Below are 19,824 nucleotides of genomic sequence, written 5' to 3'. Positions count from 1 at the left end.
ATCAAACTCGAAGGGAATCGCGAAATAGTTTGATATATCGATAATTCGAAATATCGAATTGGTGGGCTTCGCGGCTGTGCCACCACACAGACCGCTAACCAGTTCATCCTGATCATGCAGGTTTTCGCCCGCATCATCGTCGACCTGCTCGTGTCTACCTTCTTGGCAGCCTCTTCTGCCACTTCGGGAAACTTCGTGCCTGCTGCCAACGGAAGCGAACCCAGCGTCTGCCTCCTCCCTGTCGCCCATGCTTCAGGACGTTTGACAGCGCCTCCAGCACCGCTGTGGATCATCGAAACTAATCCAGCTACCGTATCGCCATCGACAACATCATATGTGCAACCTATAAAGCTGCAACCACCGTCCACTGCGCACTGTGGGCTTCGCGGCTGTGCCACCACACAGACCGCTAACCAGTTCATCCTGATCATGCAGGTTAGTAGTTGGTATCAAGCTCCTTCTAAAAAATCAAGTGATTACTTTTTGGTGCAGCTGCCAAGCCCACAGTGCTGCATTTTACTTATTTCTGAATGTATTGAAGTCATATGTGCCTTGCTACTGCTATCAGGGGACATAGAGACAAACCCCAGTCCTGAAAAAGCCGTCCTCGACGAACTAAAAAAATTGTCTACTGGCCAGGCCACACTAATATCCGAGATGCAGAGCCTCAAAACCCAGCTAACGAGCACAAACTGCACTATTGCTAATCTAAGCACCCGCCTCACAGACTTAAAAAATCTCTGCAAAAATCTTTTAGCTCTCCGAACAGAAGTTGATGCCATTTGCACTAAGACCGGTCAACTAACCCATCGTATGTGCGATATTGAAGAGCGCCTTGACGACCTCGAGAACCGTTCCCGGCGCAACAATTTAATATTCTACGGTTTTCCTGACACTAACCCGAAGGAAACATACGTTCAATCGGAGCAAATAATCGTAAGCCACTGTCTTGAACGCTTTGGTCTTATAGTCGAGCCCAAAGATATAGAGCGAGCACATCGACTAGGGCGTTACACCACTAACCACAAACGACCCATCATAGTGAAGCTTTCATCCTTCAAAACTAAAGAATCTATCCTCTCAAACGGTCCAAAATTAAAAGGCACAAATTTCAGCATTGGGGAAGACTTCACGCGTCCAGTTCGAACCGCCCGAAAACAGCTCATTGCCTTTGCTAGGAGCAAATCCGTACCATTTTCATTACATTACAAAACATTGCATATTGGAGCCCAGCGTTATATCTTTGACACTGCATCAGGAACTGTCAAAGCCATATCGTAGGGATCATGTCGCCGTCAGCAACCACGCCATCAGCACCATAAATGCGCAAGAGCGAATCTTTCATTTTCTGTACTTTATACTAACATACGTAGTTTTCTTCCGAAACGCGTGCTCCTGTCTAATCTAGTACAATCAACCGGCAGTAGTATACTGATACTAACAGAAACATGGCTCAATGACGACATTTCAGATACGGAGGCACTGGCTGACTTGCCGAACTTTAACATTTTTCGCCACGACCGCAAAAATGCACGTGGCGGGGGCATACTCATCGCCACTAACACAGAACTATCATGCTCTCTAATCAGTACATCTTCACAACTGGAATCGCTATGGGTAATGTGTCATGCCCCTCCCAAAGCAATAATACTTGGGGTATTCTACAGGCCCCCTCGAACTGATCCAGATTTCGCCCTCGAACTTAATGAAATATTATCCCAGCTTACTAAAAAACACCCCAATGCACACATCCTCCTTTATGGAGACTTCAACTTCCCTAGCATTAATTGGCTCAATCAGGCTTCACCAACTTCAGGAAATACCGAAGCAAGCGAATTTATTAATGTTTGTCTCAACTTTGGCCTCATCCAACAAGTAACAGAACCGATGCGCGTCACTTGTGAATCCTCAAACATTCTAGACCTTCTACTAACGAATAACCCCGAAAGCTTAAAATCTATCGCATATTTACGAGAAATAAGCGATCACAAAGTCATTCATACCACTTTCAACTTCGTCCCCAAAACACGTTCCGTCTTCCGCAAAACAATTCACTTGTACGATAAGGCTAACTATGAAGCAATTAATAATGAATTACGAGATTTTGTGCCTGTTTTCCAATCCAATTTCGTTTCCCGTTCCCTCAATGACAACTGGCTAGTGATTAAAGACAAAATTACTGACCTGACTAATAAATTCATCCCCACGGCGAGCTTTCTTGCCAATAAAAATAAACCATGGTTCTGTAAAAATTTAAAAAGACTCGAAAATAAGAAAAAGCGCCTTTTTCGTACTGCGAAATGTGATGGAAGTCCGAGCGCATGGGACAGGTACTATTCTGCGGAAGACGCTTATTACACTGCAATTCGGAAAGCACGAGAAACATTTTATCATAACGACTTAGCTAAAATTCTAAAAACTAACCCTAGAAAATTTTGGGAAGTCATAAACCCGCAACAAACACATGACATCACACTTACAAGTGATAAAGACGAAATTATGAGCGAAGCTGTTTGTGCTGACACTTTTAACATCGTGTTTTCATCCGTGTTCACTGAAGAAGCCGACTTGCCTCTTCCTACGCCACCTACTGCGACACTGCCAATGATGGCCCCTGCTGAAATTTTTGTCGCTGGCATTTCATCACTCATTGACAAATTAAAACTTTCATCATCGGCTGGTGTCGACGACATTAACTCAAAACTGTTAAAAAATACTAAAGAAATTATTGCAATGTATTTTTCGATGCTCTTTTCACTTTCACTTGAAACAGGAATCTTACCAGACGACTGGAAAGAGGGCAAAGTCATTCCAGTCCACAAATCAGGTAACAAACAATCCCCGCTAAATTACCGCCCTATTTCTCTAACAAGCGTTCCATGCAAAATTATGGAACACGTCATATACTCTCACATTATGCACTTCCTTGACACTAACAATTTTTTTCATCCTTCCCAGCACGGATTCCGTAAATCTTTATCTTGTGAAACCCAACTTGCCATATTTCTTCATGATCTGCACTCTAATCTCGACCTCAACCTTCAGACCGATGCAATCTTTCTCGACTTCGCTAAAGCATTCAATACAGTATCACACAAACGCCTTATACTAAAACTCTCCCAGCTGAATTTGCACCCTAACGTTTTCGCATGGATCGTAGCATTTCTCAACAAACGCTCCCAGTTTGTTTCAATTAAAAGTAGCCGCTCCAGCTCCCTCCCTGTAGCATCCGGCGTCCCCCAAGGATCTGTACTCGCACCCCTCCTGTTCCTCATATATATTAACGACCTGCCTGTACATGTATCCTCCCATATCCGTTTATTTGCCGACGACTGTGTCATCTATCGCACAATAACAAAGCTTTCTGATCAAACTACACTCCAACATGACCTTAACCTTGTACAACAGTGGTGCGATCTTTGGTTAATGAAGCTTAACCCTACTAAATGCAAGCTCGTTTCCTTTCATCGCAAACTTAATCCCCTATCATTTTCATACCTGATCTCCCACTCCACTGTCGAACAAGTTCAAACATACAAATATCTAGGCGTCACCTTATCCTCTGACCTTTCATGGAACGCACACATCAGCAATATCATATCATCCGCGAACAGATACCTCGGTTTTTTAAAGCGTCATTTGCGTCACGCACCATCAGACATAAAACTTCTCGCGTACAAATCACTCATCAGATCGAAACTAGAATATGCAGCACCCATCTGGAGCCCGCATCAAGCATATTTAAGAAACGAACTAGAATCTGTACAAAATCGTGCCACTAGGTTCATCCATTCTTCATATTCATACGACATAAGCATATCATCCCTAAAACGTAAAACTGATCTTGCTAATCTTTCTGTGCGTCGCCGCATCGCCAGTCTTTGTTTGTTCCACAAATTATTTCACAGTCCGCTCAATCAAGCACCGTATATCATCCCACCGGCGCGCATATCCCCCCCGTACGTCCCATCCTTACTCAATCGCACGCGCACGTGCTCGCACCACTACTTTTGCAGCCTCATTTTTTCTTCGCACAGCAGTGGATTGGAATGGCCTTCCCCGGAACATTCGCCAGATAGTTCGCGAGGAGCTCCAGCGACATGACGAACAGGCACGTTATGCGGCGCCACGTTGCAGCTCCTCCGCTTCCCGAGACACTCTTTGGGAACCCCCTTCGGCTACTTGGAACCACACGGTGAACGTCGCGGATCTTAACGGCTCCAGAGACGAACTGCATTACATTACGACCGAACCACCACGCAATGATTCGCCCCCTCAACGTTTTGATCCACGCTCACGCAACTTTCGTCCACGACGACTCGCCGCTACCTACGACTTTCAAGGGGAAGAGCCTCGTTACCCTCAACCGATGTCTTCGGCAGAATACTTCGATCCGCATTCTGAAGTTCGCCCTTCGCCAGTGTGTTACTGCTGCGGCATGCCTGGCCATATAGCTAGGTACTGTAGCCGACGCCGAGCATCAAACTACGGATCGTAAGCGCCGACTATGCGGTCTAGCGGTCGTCAACTGCGCACTCAGTGGCCAGGAGACTCCACCTCAGGAAGCCACTTTCGAGAGGACCGATGCACCGCCCAGGAGACCTACTTTGGAGAAGAAAGAACCCAGAACCACTACCGCTCCCCTGCCTCCGACCGTACTCTGACGCCACCACCAGCCTTCCGAGCCTCCCGATCACCATCCCCTCGGCCGCGATTCACGTCACCATCGCCTCGGCGCCGTTTCGTGTCGCCCCCGCCGGGAAACTAGCCAGCGCGGCCGATGGAGGTGAGGTCGCTGGAAAATGTGTGCTGCCGACTCAACTGCCTCCAACTATTTTCATGCTGAAGAATAAGGTTCATGTACTGATTGATGGGGTCTCTACAATGGCTTTAGTCGACACGGGAGCAACTGTCTCGGTCATTAGTGTGGGGTTTAAAGGCCTTCTGGGACGCAAGGTTATGTTTCGTTGGGACCAGTGCACAAGTTTCCGTGGAGTCAGTGGTGAATCCTTATACCCGGTTGGTGTGTGTAACGTGGATGTGTCTTTGGGTGGGAAAGTTTTTAATGCAGAGTTTACTGTCCTTCCTCGCTCCTCGCATGACGTGATTCTGGGGATTGACTTTTTGCATTTGTGTGGTGCAAATGTTGACTGCCGGACGGGAGAACTCAGTGTCGACACCAGTGTTTCACCTGTGCTCTTTGAAGGTGAAGCTTGCCCGGAGAGTGTGTTGTGCGTGTCTGAGGATACAGTTGTGCCCGCCTTATCCGCGATGCGTGTTGCCGTCGCCTGTTCATCTCCAACTCCTATCTCGTTCTATGCTGCAGTGGAACCTGTACATCGGAACTGCCTCAAGAAAAACATGTTAGTTCCGCACTGCGTGGTCTCAGTGACCAATGGATGCGCGGGGCTGTGGGCACTAAACTGTTCCACTGAAGCGGCAGTGCACCTCAAGGCCTAAAGATTGCCACGTTTCAGGAAGACTCGCCCGTATCGGTGGCAGTACTTACAGAGCTCCACGTTGGAGGAGCAACCAGTGTCTCGAGCCTCGGGCGCTCGAAGATACTTTCCATGATTGATAAGTCACTCAGCGATCACGAGCGTCGAGTTTTGATGGCCCTGCTTTCGAAACATACCTCGGTATTCGACTTTGCGCAGCACGATGGCCCGCCATCAATTCCTGCGTCCAGAACTCATCACCGCATCAACACAGGGGCCGCCCAGCCAATCCGACAAAAACCCTATCGTGTATCCCCGTCAGAACGCAAGATAATCAGCGATCAGGCCCAAGAAATGCTATGTAAAGGCATCATTCGAGAATCATCTAGTCCTTGGGCAGCCCCCGTGATATTGGTAAAAAAGAAAGACGGTACGTGGCAGTTCTGTGTTGATTACCGTCGCCTAAACGCCGTTACTAAGAAAGATGTATATCCGCTCCCACGAATTGACGACGCCATCGACTGTCTCTTTGCGGCATCTTACTTTTCCTCAATCGATTTACGGTCAGGTTACTGGCAAATTCCTATACACAAGGACGACAGAGAAAAGACAGCATTTGTAACACACGACGGACTATTCAAGTTTAACGTGATGCCTTTCGGGTTGTGTAACACGCCCACAACGTTCGAAAGGTTCATGGACACGATATTACGCGGCTTAAAATGGGAAGTTTGCATGTGCTACTTAGACGACGTTGTGATCTTCGGGCGAACGTTTAGTGAGCACAACAAACGTTTGGATTTGGTCTTGAACTGCTTGGAGAAAGCGGGTCTTGTGCTCAATTTAAAAAAATGCCGTTTTGGGGAACGACAAACTTTTGTGCTAGGCCATCTGGTCGCTAAAGAAGGCATCCGACCAGATCCACAAAAGACTGCGGCCGTAGAAGCATTTAGAGTACCCAACTCTGTCAAGCAGTTAAGAAGTTTCTTGGGCTTGTGCTCCTATTTTCACCGATTCATTCCCCTGTTTGCTGACATGGCTCATCCCCTTACATGCCTTCTCCAAAAAGGCGTTCCCTTTGAGTGGACTGCAGATTGCAACTCATCGTTTCGCCAGCTCAAGTTCCTGTTGACATCCCAACCAATTCTTCGCCACTTTGATCCTTCATCACCAACTGAGATTCACACCGATGCCAGCAGCGTAGGCATCGGTGCTGTGCTAGTTCAGTGTATTGGCGACAGTGAGCATGTGATCTCTTACGCTAGCCGGTCCTTGAGCCGCTCCGAGCGCAACTACACAGTTACCGAACAAGAGTGTCTCGCGGTCATCTTCGCCGTTCAACGGTTTCGTTCGTATCTCTATGGGCGTCCCTTCACTGTGATAACAGATCATCATTCGCTATGCTGGCTTGTGAATCTGCGGGATCCCTCCGGACGACTAGCGCGCTGGGCCCTCTGTCTACAGGAATACGATTTCGTTATTTGCTACAAAAGTGGCCGGCGACATGCTGACGCTGATTGTCTCTCTCAGATGCCACTTCAAACAACTGAATGTCATGCGGACAATTTTGATGAATACATCGCTTTTGTGTCCCCGGAATTTCCGGATATGGGTACCGTCATATCTAAGCAGCACAAGGACGAGAGCTTACAACCGCTCTTCGCGGCAGCACAGGAGTCACCTGCTGGCAGTTGCTTTCGCCTACGTGATGGTGGCACGCTGTATAGGAAGAGCTACTCGACCACCGGTGTACGCTACCTTTTTGTTCTCCCCAAGAACCTTCGCCACCAAGTATTACACGCCATGAACGATGACCCAAATTCCGGTCATCTTGGTTCCACACGTACACTCTACCGGGCTCAAGAACGTTTTTACTGGCCTAAGATGCGGAAAGATATCGAACGGTACGTCGCCAGCTGCTCTCAATGCCAGCGCTACAAGCGTCCACCACAAGCGCCACATGGCCTGCTTCAACCAGTTCCCCCTTCGAGCGTCCCCTTTGAGCAAGTTGGTATAGATCTTCTGGGCCCTTCCCGCGATCCTCCAAGGGTAATCGTTGGGTTATTGTTTGCGTAGATCACCTTACCCACTATTGTGAGACCGCCGCATTGCCATCGGCCACAGCTACAGAAGTTTCTATCTTCTTGCTGGCTAACGTTAGACTCCGACATGGACCTCCTCGCATAGTAATCAGCGATTGTGGGTGACAGTTTACCGCGGACGTGGTTGAAGAAACCCTTCGTCTGTGTTCATGTAGCTTCTGCCATTCTACGCCCTACCATCCACAAACTAATGGTCTGGTCGAGCGCACAAACAGAACGCTTGCCAACATGCTGTCCATGTACGTCGATTCAGCACACAGGAATTGGGACAGTATCTTGCCTTTCATTACCTATGCCTTCAATACCACGAGACACGAGACCACTGGTTACTCACCATTTTTCCTTCTGTATGCTCGCCCGCCGCGCTATACCCTCGACACCATATTTCCCTACTTCACTCATGACAACGAATCAATTGATGAGATCCTATGTCGAGCAGAAGAAGCCCGACCCCTCGCTAGGCTACGCACCCTAGCATTGCAGGACCGGTCCAAGATACGCTATGACGGGCGTCACCGCCACGTTTACTTCTATCCTGGTGACCTTGTGTGGCTCTGGACGCCGTTGCGTAAGCGTGGCTTATGCCAGAAGTTTCTCGCCAACTACGTCGGCCCTTACGTTATTCTGGAGCGCCTCAGTGAAGTAAACTACCGCATTGCACATCTCACGAGCAGTGGACGACGCTCGGCCAAGGCTGAAGTGACACACGTCGCATGTCTGAGGCGTTACAACCCACGAGATGACTGACTCGCCCGGCGAGCTTCGTCTGCCAGCGGAGAAATGTCACAAGCTGTCATGAACCACGCCTGCCGCGCAGACAACCAGAGGAAAGAAAGAGGAGAACGACGTTAGCCAAGCTGCCGCGAGACCTCTCTTCAACAACCGCGCCTATCAACCAGATTCATCTGGTTCTGCATTAAACACCTTGTGTGTAACAATATATTGTTACGCGGGAAGGAGACCGTTTATAACCCTTACGGATGAAGGGGACCGTTTACATTAAGTAGCGAAGGTGAGCGCAAGAGTGGTCAGCTGGTCGATCAACTCAGCGTTGTTCTCTTCTTCCTTCCCCCACTCGGGACCGCAAGCACGTTCACCAGTCTTCGTTTTCTTCATGCGTAACAATATGCATGTCAAAAGCTTCTCTAACAACTCCACACATCTCAAGGCAGTTTCCCGATGTCGTGACTAAGGGGAACTTACCGATCTGTGCCTCCAAGGCACGTAAAAAAAAAAAAAAAAACACAGCGCGATGACCAGAGCACTTTATTTCTGAAGAAAAAAATCTGTGACCTTTGCTTGCTTTTTCCTGTGCACCATCAAGTTCATTAAGCTGTCCTCAAGCTTGTTGACAGTGTCCAAATGAGAAAGGCCAGCTCCTTCCATTGTGCCACAACAGCGGCGAATGACGCTGAAAGCTGATGCAAGTTCAGCTGCAGTGCATGGTGGTTGTTGGTCCTCTTCGTCGGAACCTTCGCCACTGCTCGAGTCTGCGTCCTCGTCACCCATGATGTCAGCCACAATCTCCGCATCAGCGCGATCCGCTAGAGCTTGCACGTCTTCAGCTTAACATCAGCTTTGTTCTTGAGGATCGTACTCAGGGTGTTGCGAGGAATTCCGAACGCTGCGGTGACCGACAACTTTTTCTTCCCAGCCTCCACCCACCGAATGATGTCCGCCTTTGTTGAAAAATCCAAACTCATGCGTTTTCTTGCGGCCATGGCTCCGGAACACGTGCCAAAAGTGGAAAGAAAAAACGCACTGCACCACACGAGTCTCAAACCTTGGCGTTGGCCTAGTGAATAAAAGGAACAAAGCGAATCAAAAGACGCATAGCTCCGCGTCTCCGCACTACCACAAGTCCAAGCTGCACTGACCTCGTTCGTCTCGCTGCGCCAGCGGTGTCAGCCAACCAAAACACAGGAAACGGGCGCCTGCGGTCAGCGTGGTTTTTCCCTCCAGCTTCCCTTTCACACCCAATCGCACTCCAAGTGCTCCTTGTCACTTGCATTTTACCCACATGCCCCTTTCTCAGAGTGCGGGGCGGTGCGCGTGAGGCGGGAACATCGCGAGATCTTCGTGAGGAGAAGCGCACTTGCAGGGGTGGGATATGTGGGAGAAGCGCACTTACCGGGGCGCAGCTCAGCACGGAGTTCGATACATCGATATGCCGGTGCACGGGAGTTCTATATACGTGAACAATAGCGCTATACTTTTGCATGGGATTCCTAAGGAGATTTTTCAACTGTTCGATAATTAATAATTCGATATATCCGGGTTCTATATATCCAGGATCGACTGTATATACAAAGAGAGAGAGAGAGGTGAGTTGGGGAGGAGTGGTAGTTGTCGGTGGAGACTCCCCCTCAAAACAAATTTCTTGATGTGATGTAGCTCCTCCACTTCATCACTATTATTATTATGGCTCCACAAGATGACATCTAACTTCTTTTGTTTCTCATTCACAGGCTACCTGCTTGGCTTAACTTTCAGTTGTCAATGACGTTACCTGCACTTGTAAGTGTTCATTTTATCACTTGAGTCTGTCCCATCTTTTTTATACCTATTCAGAAAAGATGAAATATTCAGCATTTAGTTATTACATATTAGACCCACATTTTCTGAACACTAGTGTTCAATTAAAAAAAAATGTCCCCTACCAAGCCCCTCTTTTTTTTTTTTAGCAATCACTGGATTGACTTTGATGAGGCTTCTAGCATTTAGAAAAGTTAGAATTCAATGACTTTTGAGAAAAGATTTTATTTGAGTTAATAATATTTTGGCGGAAGTTCCCGTAAACTAGGAAAATATAGAAATAAAGAAAACTATGTTGTCAAGTTTACAGCTCTAATTTATCAACAAATAATGTTATCATACTTTGCAGAATGCAGCTGCTGGGAGACCTAAAGTGGACAAGTTTGATACACACTGCTGTATATTTTCTGTGACGAATTTGTCAACATAACTTTTGCAAAACTCACTAAACAATGCAGGGGTTTCACAAGAGGCTACAAATTAAGGCATCATATGTGTCTGGTTTAGATAATTTAACAGACATTTCAGACAACTGCAATATCTATTTCTAGTGCAAAAGACTCATGGGAGCTGAGGGACATGATTTTTTTCTTGTTAGTGAGGATTACATGAATGCACGCTTCAGTCAGTCAACTAGCACACCTGCACACACACTCTCTTTCAATGAACAAAGAAGCCCTGTTAGCTATGACCCACTGAGCTTACTGGCATCGAGCTTCATGATGACCGTTGGCCGACCCAGGATAACATCACAGCCACTTTCCTCGAAAGGCAGCTCTTTGAACTCTTCAAAGTGCTCCAGTTCAGCGTACCTGTTGAGAAGCAAGTCATCACCAACAGACAGCATTTGTGAAAAGACGTAGCTTGTATGCAAAGCCTGACAAAATAGTTGGCTACAGCCTAAGCATGTGGTACACAAGATTAACACGTATAAATTGATGGCACATTCATCTTTTGGAGCTGATTAGTGACATTAATGCGATGAGCAACACCTCACTCCACTGTATAGGCCTTCAAGTCAGTCCTTTTCTAGTAAAGATCAATCAATAAATCAATCAGTCAATCAATCAATCAATGAAGATGATTATGAATTTCGTCTGTTTCAGCGATGCAAGTTGGTCGCTCGCATCTGCTACATGTGATTGGTGTGGGCCTTTGTGCTAGTGTCACAAAGTTGGCCATGAAGTGGCAACTGCTGTAACAGGAGCAAAAGTAAGAAATGCAGTTTTTCTGGCACTTCAATGGCTGCAACACAAGGAATAATTGTGCACTACACGAGCGAGAGATAAGAGAGAGGGTCATTGAAAGTCACTGAAAAGGGACCAAACTGTGTGCCCAATAGATTTCGAAAGTGAAAGTACACGAGACAAATGCAGCTATGCACAGCTATGACACTTGCTTCAGAAACAACAGGTATGCTGTAGCGTGCCAGATTCATTCCCCCATCATGTGAGTTAATTGTGTCTCAGTCATGCCTGGGAGTGTGTGCAAGTCAACCAAGCTTTCAAAGACTTCAATAAAATCTTTAATGATAACAATTATTTACAAAAATTATGTAAAGGTTAAAAATTAAATTATGGGGTTTTACGTGCCAAAACCACTTCCTGATTATGAGGCATGCCGCAGTGGAGGACTCTGGAAATTTTGACCACCTGGGGTTCTTTAACGTGCACCTAAATCTAAGCACACGGGTGGTGTTTTCACATTTCGCCCCCATTGAAATGCGGCCGCCGTGGCCGGGATTCGATCCCGCGACCTCGTGCTCAGCAGCCCAACACCATAGCCACTGAGCAACCACGGCGGGTCTTATCTAAAGGTAGAGCCACAAAACTCTTCTCAGAGTAGTGTCAGGGGGATCCATAGATCAAGAAAAAAAAAAAAATTTTACATTACGAAGCAGCCACATAGGTAAAGTGTTAATTAAAAACAGAAGCTACTTTAAAGTTAAAGTGAGAAAAAAGTGAAAAAAATAGAGAACTGAAGCTTTATATAACTAGTGAGTTGCAAAACAAATGACAAATGTTCACTAATATCCATTACACATCCAAGTGTATGAACTGCTTGTCTAAAGCATGAAACAACCGCCGTGGTTGCTCAGTGGCTATGGTGTTGGGCTGCTGAGCACGAGGTCGCGGGATCGAATCCCGGCCACGGCGGCCGCATTTCGATGGGGGCGAAATGCGAAAACACCTGTGTACTTAGATTTAGGTGCACGTTAAAGAACCCCAGGTAGTCGAAATTTCCGGAGTCCTCCACTACGGCGTGCCTCATAATCAGAAAGTGGTTTTGGCACGTAAAACCCCATAATTCATTCAAAGCATGAAACAATATCACTGAGCTGATGCCCCCCCCCCCAGCTTAGCACTGTATTTACTCAATTCTGATGCACCCCCGAATGAACACACACACAATTTTTGTGGGCTAAAAGCAGGAAAAGAAAAATGCACCTTAATAAAACCTGCTGTTTATTCAGAACACGCACACACACACAGCATGGCCATCAGAAGAAACAAGAAGTGCAGAATTTATTCACAGATTGGAATTTATTTTTAATTACCTTTCATTATGAAAGCGGCGCATCATCGTTGCCATTTGTGTTTCATTAGCCACAGATATTAAACACACAGGGATGGTATTTTCATGAGATCACTTTGTACGCTGCTATCACTTTTGCAAGACTATGCATCGGACTTGTCGAAGTATATGGCCAACAGCGTTCCTGGCATTGTGCGCAAATAGCAAGCTTGGTGAAGTGCCAGAAACACTGGATGCCAATTACGCCTATGCATTCGGTGTCGAGTCAAGTGAAACCTCATGAAAGTGATAGTATCCCCAAAGTTATTGGCCAAGAAAACTGCTCTAGATCATAGTCGAACAGAAAATGAACCAAGGGCAACCTTTGCAAGAATGTGCCCCTAAGCGATTTTATGATGATGATGCTGCTGCGTTTGATGGCTCTTACAGTAGGCTGTTGCCAACAGTGCGAACAATGCTTTGGTTTTATATCTGATTGTAATGCAAAGACAATATTATTACTCATTCTTTTTTAAAAAAAAGGTGAACGTTATATTTAGGAAAACATGGTAGCTTGTAGCATATGTCGCAGTATTTTCACAAGAGCATTCAGTGAGGCTTTTCAAAGTCCTAGAAAGCCTGCAAGTTTTCCTTCACAAAATGTTCTCAGTGAGGTATCCTGAAAGTCGCGGAGGGGACGACAATGGGTACTTTCAATGACTGCAAGCTCACACTGAAAGATGCACAGTGGCATGTGAAGATTTAAGAGTGCATTGAAGAGCAACAGTCCACCCTTCAACAAAGGTGTCTTAAAGGCCAACGAGACTGCCAAGAGAAGAAATATTTCAAGTGGTGACAAGTGGCTTGAGCACATCTGGAGGCCAGAGATGACTCTGTCTCCGAGTCCATTGCTTTGGAAGCCGCAACATTGTTTATATTCACCCAGAGATAAATACTGTAGACTGCTCTTGGTACTATGTATTAAAGTTTTGCGAAACAAGCACAGTCATTTCTTCCTAGTAAGAGTCATTTAAAAAGTCCAGGCATGTAATATAGTGACTTATATTTAACGGGCGACCACGTTTCGCCTCCCTAACAAATGTTATCGCACAGCGCGGGACGCGTCCGCATGTATCCGAAGTTTCTGGAAAGTTATCGATGCTTCTATCCGCTGTCTGTTGTCGCTGAACCTTGTGTTACCTGATTTCATCGCGTGACTCGAATGTTGTAGAACTTTGTGGAAGGCATGCAGGTCCCAACGATTAGTCTGGAACCTTCGACGACTGTTGTACAAAAGCCGACGCACTTGACCCGCTGATCAGATTTTCGACGATCGCCAAGCGTGTTCGCCACTATCGATGTGCTATAAGTGTAGCATGTTTTGTGGGCACAGGTTCGCCCAATAAAAGTTAGTTTTGTCGTTTACAGTATTGCTACTGTGTTATTGAACGTCACCACCACGTGACATCTGGTGGAGGTGCTTTTCGTTCATATACCGGACGCCCCCGACAAGCCGTGATCCAAGCCCGGACCGCAAAGAGAACACCAACGTAGTCCCGGAGCATCGAGCAAGCCGCCGTCTTCAACAGTTGCCCCCGGAGCACGGACTTCTACCTGAAAAGACCAAGAAGATTGTGGACAAGGCAACCCCAATGGCAGCCCCAGCGTCCCCCATCGTGCTGCAACAGCCCGGGAAACCTCCGACGTTCCGCAGATCAACATTCGAGGACCCGGAAACCTGGCTCGAGACGTATGAGAGGGTCGCTACGTTTAACAGTTGGGACAGCGACAACAAGCTGCGGCATGTCTATTTCGCACTGGAAGACGCCGCCAGGACCTGGTTCGAGAATCGGGAAGCCACCTTAACGACGTGGGACCTGTTCCGAAGCGGCTTCTTGCAAACGTTTACAAGCGTCGTGCGAAAAGAGTGAGCCCAAGCACTACTAGAAACCAGAGTGCAGCTGCCAAACGAGACGATCGCGATCTTCACAAAGGAGATGGCCCGTCTTTTCCGGCACGCCGACCCGGAAATGTCAGAGGAGAAAAAAGTCCGCTTCCTGATGTGGGGTGTCAAGCAAGAACTTTTCGCAGGACTTATTCGTAACCTGCCGAAGACGGTAGCTGAGTTTTCTGCAGAGGCATCGACGATCGAGAAAACTCTGGAGATGCACACCCAGCAATATGCCATCCAAGGACTGGATTTCGGCGACCTTCAGGAGACTATCAGGGCCATTGTGCGCGAAAAACTGCGCAAGGTCCTGCCTTCGTCGCAGCCCCAAGTGGCTTCGATCGCCGACATTGTGAAAGAAGAGGTGCACCGATCGCTTGGAGTTCCCGAGCTGCAACCACAATTACTGCAGCCCCAGCCAGAAGCGATGACATACGCCGCCGTCGCACGCCATCAAGGTCCCCCTCCGCGAGCACGCCAGGGCCCTGCAACGACGCAATTCCGTCGTCCGCCGCCGCCGCCGCCAGCACGCCCACCCGTCGCCCAGCGCACCTACGCGAGGAAGACGGACATTTGGCGAGCCCCCGACCACCGCCCGCTCTGCTATCACTGCGGAGAAGCCGGCCATGTGTATCGCCGATGCCCATACCGGGAGATGGAACTGCGAGGTTTCACCGTCAACGCTTCGCGCCTGCAGCAAGGTGAACGCCCTTGCAATATCGCCGACTACCTCACCGCTACTCAGTGGAGCTCTCGACGACCGTCGTGTTCGCCATCACCAGGCTGCTACCTCTCGCCGCAGCGCCGACCATACACTGGCCCAGCCCGGGCCGGTCAGCGAGTCCATATCCGGAAAACGAAAAGCAGCAACCGATGGAGGTGCGGTTGCTGTTCGTCGAACTAACGAAGATCCTCCGCCGCCGACGAAGACGACAAAGAAACCATCTCGACGACCTAATGACGACACGCCGCCGTCCCGACGAAGTCAGGAAGCCAAGACTACACCGACGAAAGACGGCTTGACGACGCGACGTTCCAGCTTCAGTTCAATACGACGCAGCCGTGATCCGACGCCAAGACCCAACTGCAACGCCAGACAAAGAACCACCGACCTCGACGTACTTCTCGACGGCCACGCAGTCACTGCCTTAGTCGACACAGGGGCCGATTACTCCGTAATGAGTGGACACATCGCCGCCCAGTTGAAGAAGGTTAAGACTGCATGGGAGGGCCCCCAAATTCGGACCGCTGGAGGACACCTCATTACGCCGACTGGAATCTGCACGGCAAGAATAACCTTTCATGACTGGACTTACCCTGCCACCTTCGTTATCCTCCAACAGTGTTCACGAGACGTCATTCTCGGCATGGACTTCCTGAACCATCACGGCGCAATCATAGATCTGAAGTCAAAATTGATAACGCCGTCGGAAGATCAAGCGATACCGCCGGAGAGCTTTCGCAGTCACCACGCCTTGAGTGTTCTCGAAGATCAAGTGAGCATACCGCCTCGCTCGAGTATTGTTGTTTCGGTCGGCACCGAAACACCCGCTGACGTAGAAGGCGTCATCGAAGGTAACCGAGGTCTACTGCTAGACCGTGAAATTTGCGTCACAAGAGGGATCGCTCGACTGCATGGAGGGAAAACTCAAGTGTTGCTGACAAACTTCAGCCAAGAGTTCAAGCACATCAACAAGGGCACGACGATCGCGTACATCGAGAAAATTCTGGAAACCAGTAATGCGTTTGTCCTCTCGGATTCCGCCGCATCTACCCGGACGACGATGGTTCCCGAATCAGACTACGACATTAATTCAAGTCTCCCCGTGATTAAGCAACAGTAGCTCAGAAATCTACTCCGACGATACAAAGGCTGCTTTTCGACGTCATCGAGGATTCGACAAACACCAGTCGCCAAGCATCGCATAATCACCGAGGAGTGCGCTTGACCACTCCGCCAGAGCCCTTACCGAGTTTCGCCGCGAGAACGTGCAGCTATAAGAGAACAAGTCATCGAAATGCTGCGCAACGACATCATCCAGCCGTCGAAAAGCCCGTGGGCATCCCCTGTTTTCCTGGTAAAGAAAAAGGACGGAACCCTACGTTTCTGCGTCGATTATCGTCGTCTGAACAAGATCACGAAGAAGGACGTATACCCCCTCCCACGAATAGACGACGCATTGGATCGGCTCTGCAACGCTAAATACTTCTCGTCGATGGACCTCAAGTCTGGCTATTGGCAAATAGAAGTCGACGAAAGAGATCGCGAAAAGACGGCCTTCATCACCCCAGACGGCCTCTACGAGTTCAAGGTTATGCCATTCGGACAGTGCTCGGCGCCTGCAACGTTCCAGCGCGTCATGGACACAGTGTTAGCAGGATCGAAGTGGCAGACCTGTCTCGTTTATTTGGATGACGTCGTCGTCTTCGCTGGAAATTTCAAGGATCACCTCAGGCAGCTTGCGTCAGTACTGGAGGCCATCAAGTCGTCAGGGCTTACTCTGAAGCCGGAAAAATGCCGCTTCGCTTACGATGAGCTTCTGTTCCTAGGCCACGTAATCAGCAAATCTGGTGTCCGTCCAGACCTGCAAAAGACAGCTCCTATCGCACAGTTCCCGCAACCCATCAACAAGAAGGCAGTGCGTAGATTCCTTGGCATGTGTGCCTACTACAGGCGCTTTGTCAAGAACTTTTCACGCATCGCCGAGCCTTTGACACGTCTAACTAAATGTGATGTTGACTTCAAGTGGGAAACGCCGCAGGCCGACGCATTTGAAGAACTCAAACGACGCATGCAGTCGCCGCCGGTACTTGCGCACTTCGACGAGTACGCCGATACAGAAATCCATACTGATGCCAGTAGCCTAGGCCTCGGTGCCGTTCTAGTCCAGAGAAGAAATGGAGTTGAACAGGTGATAGCTTACACTAGCCAGTTGCTGTCAAAAGCGGAAGGCAACTATTCTACAACCGAAAAGGAATGCCTCACCATCGTTTGGGCTACAGCTAAATTTCGCCCTTATCTTTATGGCAGGCCATTCAAAGTAGTCAGTGACCGTCACGTGTTGTGTTGGCTAGCGAATATAAAGGATCCTTCAGGACGACTGGCGCGGTGGAGCCTCAGACTACAAGAATACGACATCACTGTAACCTACAAGTCCGGACAAAAACACTTCGATGCCGATTGCTTATCACGCGCACCCATTGACCCGCCGCCGCAAGATGACGAGAATGACGACGCCTTCCTTGGAATTATAAGCGCGGAAGACTTCGCTGAACAGCAACGAGCAGACCCGGAGCTAAAAGGCCTCGTCGAATATTTGGAAGGGCACACCGACGTTGTCCCCAGAGCATTTAAGCACGGATTATCTTCCTTCACGCTTCAAAACAATCTACTAGTGAAGAACTTCTCACCAGTCCGCGCCAATTACCTTCTTGTTGTCCCGTCAGGACTTCGTCCAGAAGTATTGCATGCCCTACATGACGATCCGACCGCTGGACACCTCGGATTTTCCCGGACACTATCGAGGATACAAGAAAAGTATTATTGGCCGCGCCTGACTGCCGACGTCGCCCGTTATGTCAGAACATGCCGAGACTGTCAGCGACGCAAGACACCGCCGACAAGGCCAGCCGGATTACTACAGCCAATCGAGCCTCCTTGCCGACCATTCCAGCAGATCGGGATGGACTTGCTGGGACCCTTTCCGACGTCAATAACCGGAAATAAGTGGATCGTTGTGGCGACGGACTACCTCACCCGCTTCGCTGAAACAAAAGCACTGCCGAAAGGTAGCGTAGCCGAAGTGGCGAAATTCTTTGTCGAAAACATCCTGCTGCGACATGGCGCCCCAGAAGTCCTCATCACTGACAGAGGAACGGCCTTTACAGCGGAGCTCACCCAAGCCATTCTGAAATACAGTCAGACAAGGCACAGGAGGACAACGGCCTACCACCCGCAGACGAATGGTCTTACGGAGTGACTGAATAAGACCCTCGCCGACATGCTAGCGATGTACGTCGACGTCGAACACAAGACCTGGGATGCCGTCCTGCCGTACGTAACATTCGCTTACAACATGGCGGTGCAAGAAACAACGCAGATCACGCCGTTCAAGCTGGTCTACGGCAGGAACCCGACGACGACGCTCGACGCCATGCTGCCGCACGTCACTGATGAGGAGAACCTTGACGTCGCTACCTACCTCCAGCACGCCGAAGAAGCCCGACAGCTCGCCCGCCTGCAGATCAAGAACCAGGAGAGGACCGACAGCCGACACTACAACCTCCGACGACGCTTCGTCGAGTACCAGCCCGGCGACCGTGTTTGGGTGTAGACCCCGATACGCCGACGAGGACTCAGTGAAAAACTACTGCGACGATATTTCGGACCCTACAAGGTCATCCGACGTATTGGCGCACTGGACTATGAGGTCGTGCCAGACGGCATTTCGTATTCACAGCGACGCCGCGCACGATCTGAAGTGGTCCACGTGGTGCGTCTTAAACCCTTTTACGGACGCTGACGAACTTCCTTATTTTGTTGTTTTCTTTGTTATGAGTGCTTTTCTTTTATTACTTTCGTTTGTTTGCAGCATCGGGTTGATGCTTTTTAAGAGGGGGGTATTGACACGTGTACTTATATTTAACGGGCGACCACGTTTCGCCGCCTAACAAATGTTATCGCACAGTGCGGGACACGTCCGCATGTATCCGAAGTTTCTGGAAAGTTATCGATGCTTCTATCCGCTGTCTGTTCTCACCGAACCTTGTGTTATCTGATGTCATCGCGTGACTCGAATGTTGTAGAACTTTGTGGAAGGCATGCAGGTCCCAATGATTAGTCTGGAACCTTCGATGACTGCTGTATAAAAGCCAACGCACTTGACCCGCTGATCAGATTTTCGACGATCGCTGACCGTGTTCGCCGCTATCGTTGTGCTATAAGTGTAGCCTGTTTTTGTGGGCACAGGTTCGCCCAATAAAAGTTAGTTTTGTCTTTCACAGTATTTGCTACTGTGTTCTTCAACATCACCACCACGTGACAATAGTGTTATATTGTCAAGCCAGACTTGGTATGAGCCAAATGGCTTTTCAAGGTATCTTTGGGTTTGGCATATAAAACATGTACTGGGTGAAACAACGAACACTTGGGCACATTCTACTCACCATGATTGTAAAGGGCTCTTGTGGTCCCCTTCAAGGTGCAGAGAGTCTTTGTCGAGCCGACAGTAGCCGCCAACAAGGCCAGGGCCCAGGATGTCCTCTCGGTACCTGAGTCGAGGTGGAC

General features: G+C 48.7%; 1 protein-coding gene across 2 annotated transcripts in view; it reads right to left on the bottom strand.

Moving 5' to 3' along the window:
• The window catches only part of LOC126529764 (EGF domain-specific O-linked N-acetylglucosamine transferase-like), a 182,861-nt gene that overhangs the window by 108,372 nt on the left and 54,665 nt on the right, over nt 1-19,824 (bottom strand). For both annotated transcript variants that reach the window (XM_050177270.3, XM_050177273.3), the window contains exons 6-7: nt 19,704-19,808; nt 10,781-10,887 (exon numbers count right to left, since the gene is read on the bottom strand). In XM_050177270.3, coding sequence (XP_050033227.1) covers nt 10,781-10,887; nt 19,704-19,808 — 212 coding nt within the window. The remainder of the gene's footprint in view (nt 1-10,780; nt 10,888-19,703; nt 19,809-19,824) is intronic.

Source organism: Dermacentor andersoni, chromosome 9, assembly GCF_023375885.2.
Source record: "Dermacentor andersoni chromosome 9, qqDerAnde1_hic_scaffold, whole genome shotgun sequence".
NCBI classification, from domain to species: domain Eukaryota; kingdom Metazoa; phylum Arthropoda; class Arachnida; order Ixodida; family Ixodidae; genus Dermacentor; species Dermacentor andersoni.
Note: the sequence above shows the minus strand (reverse complement) of the source record. Positions and strands in the feature narration are given on the sequence as shown.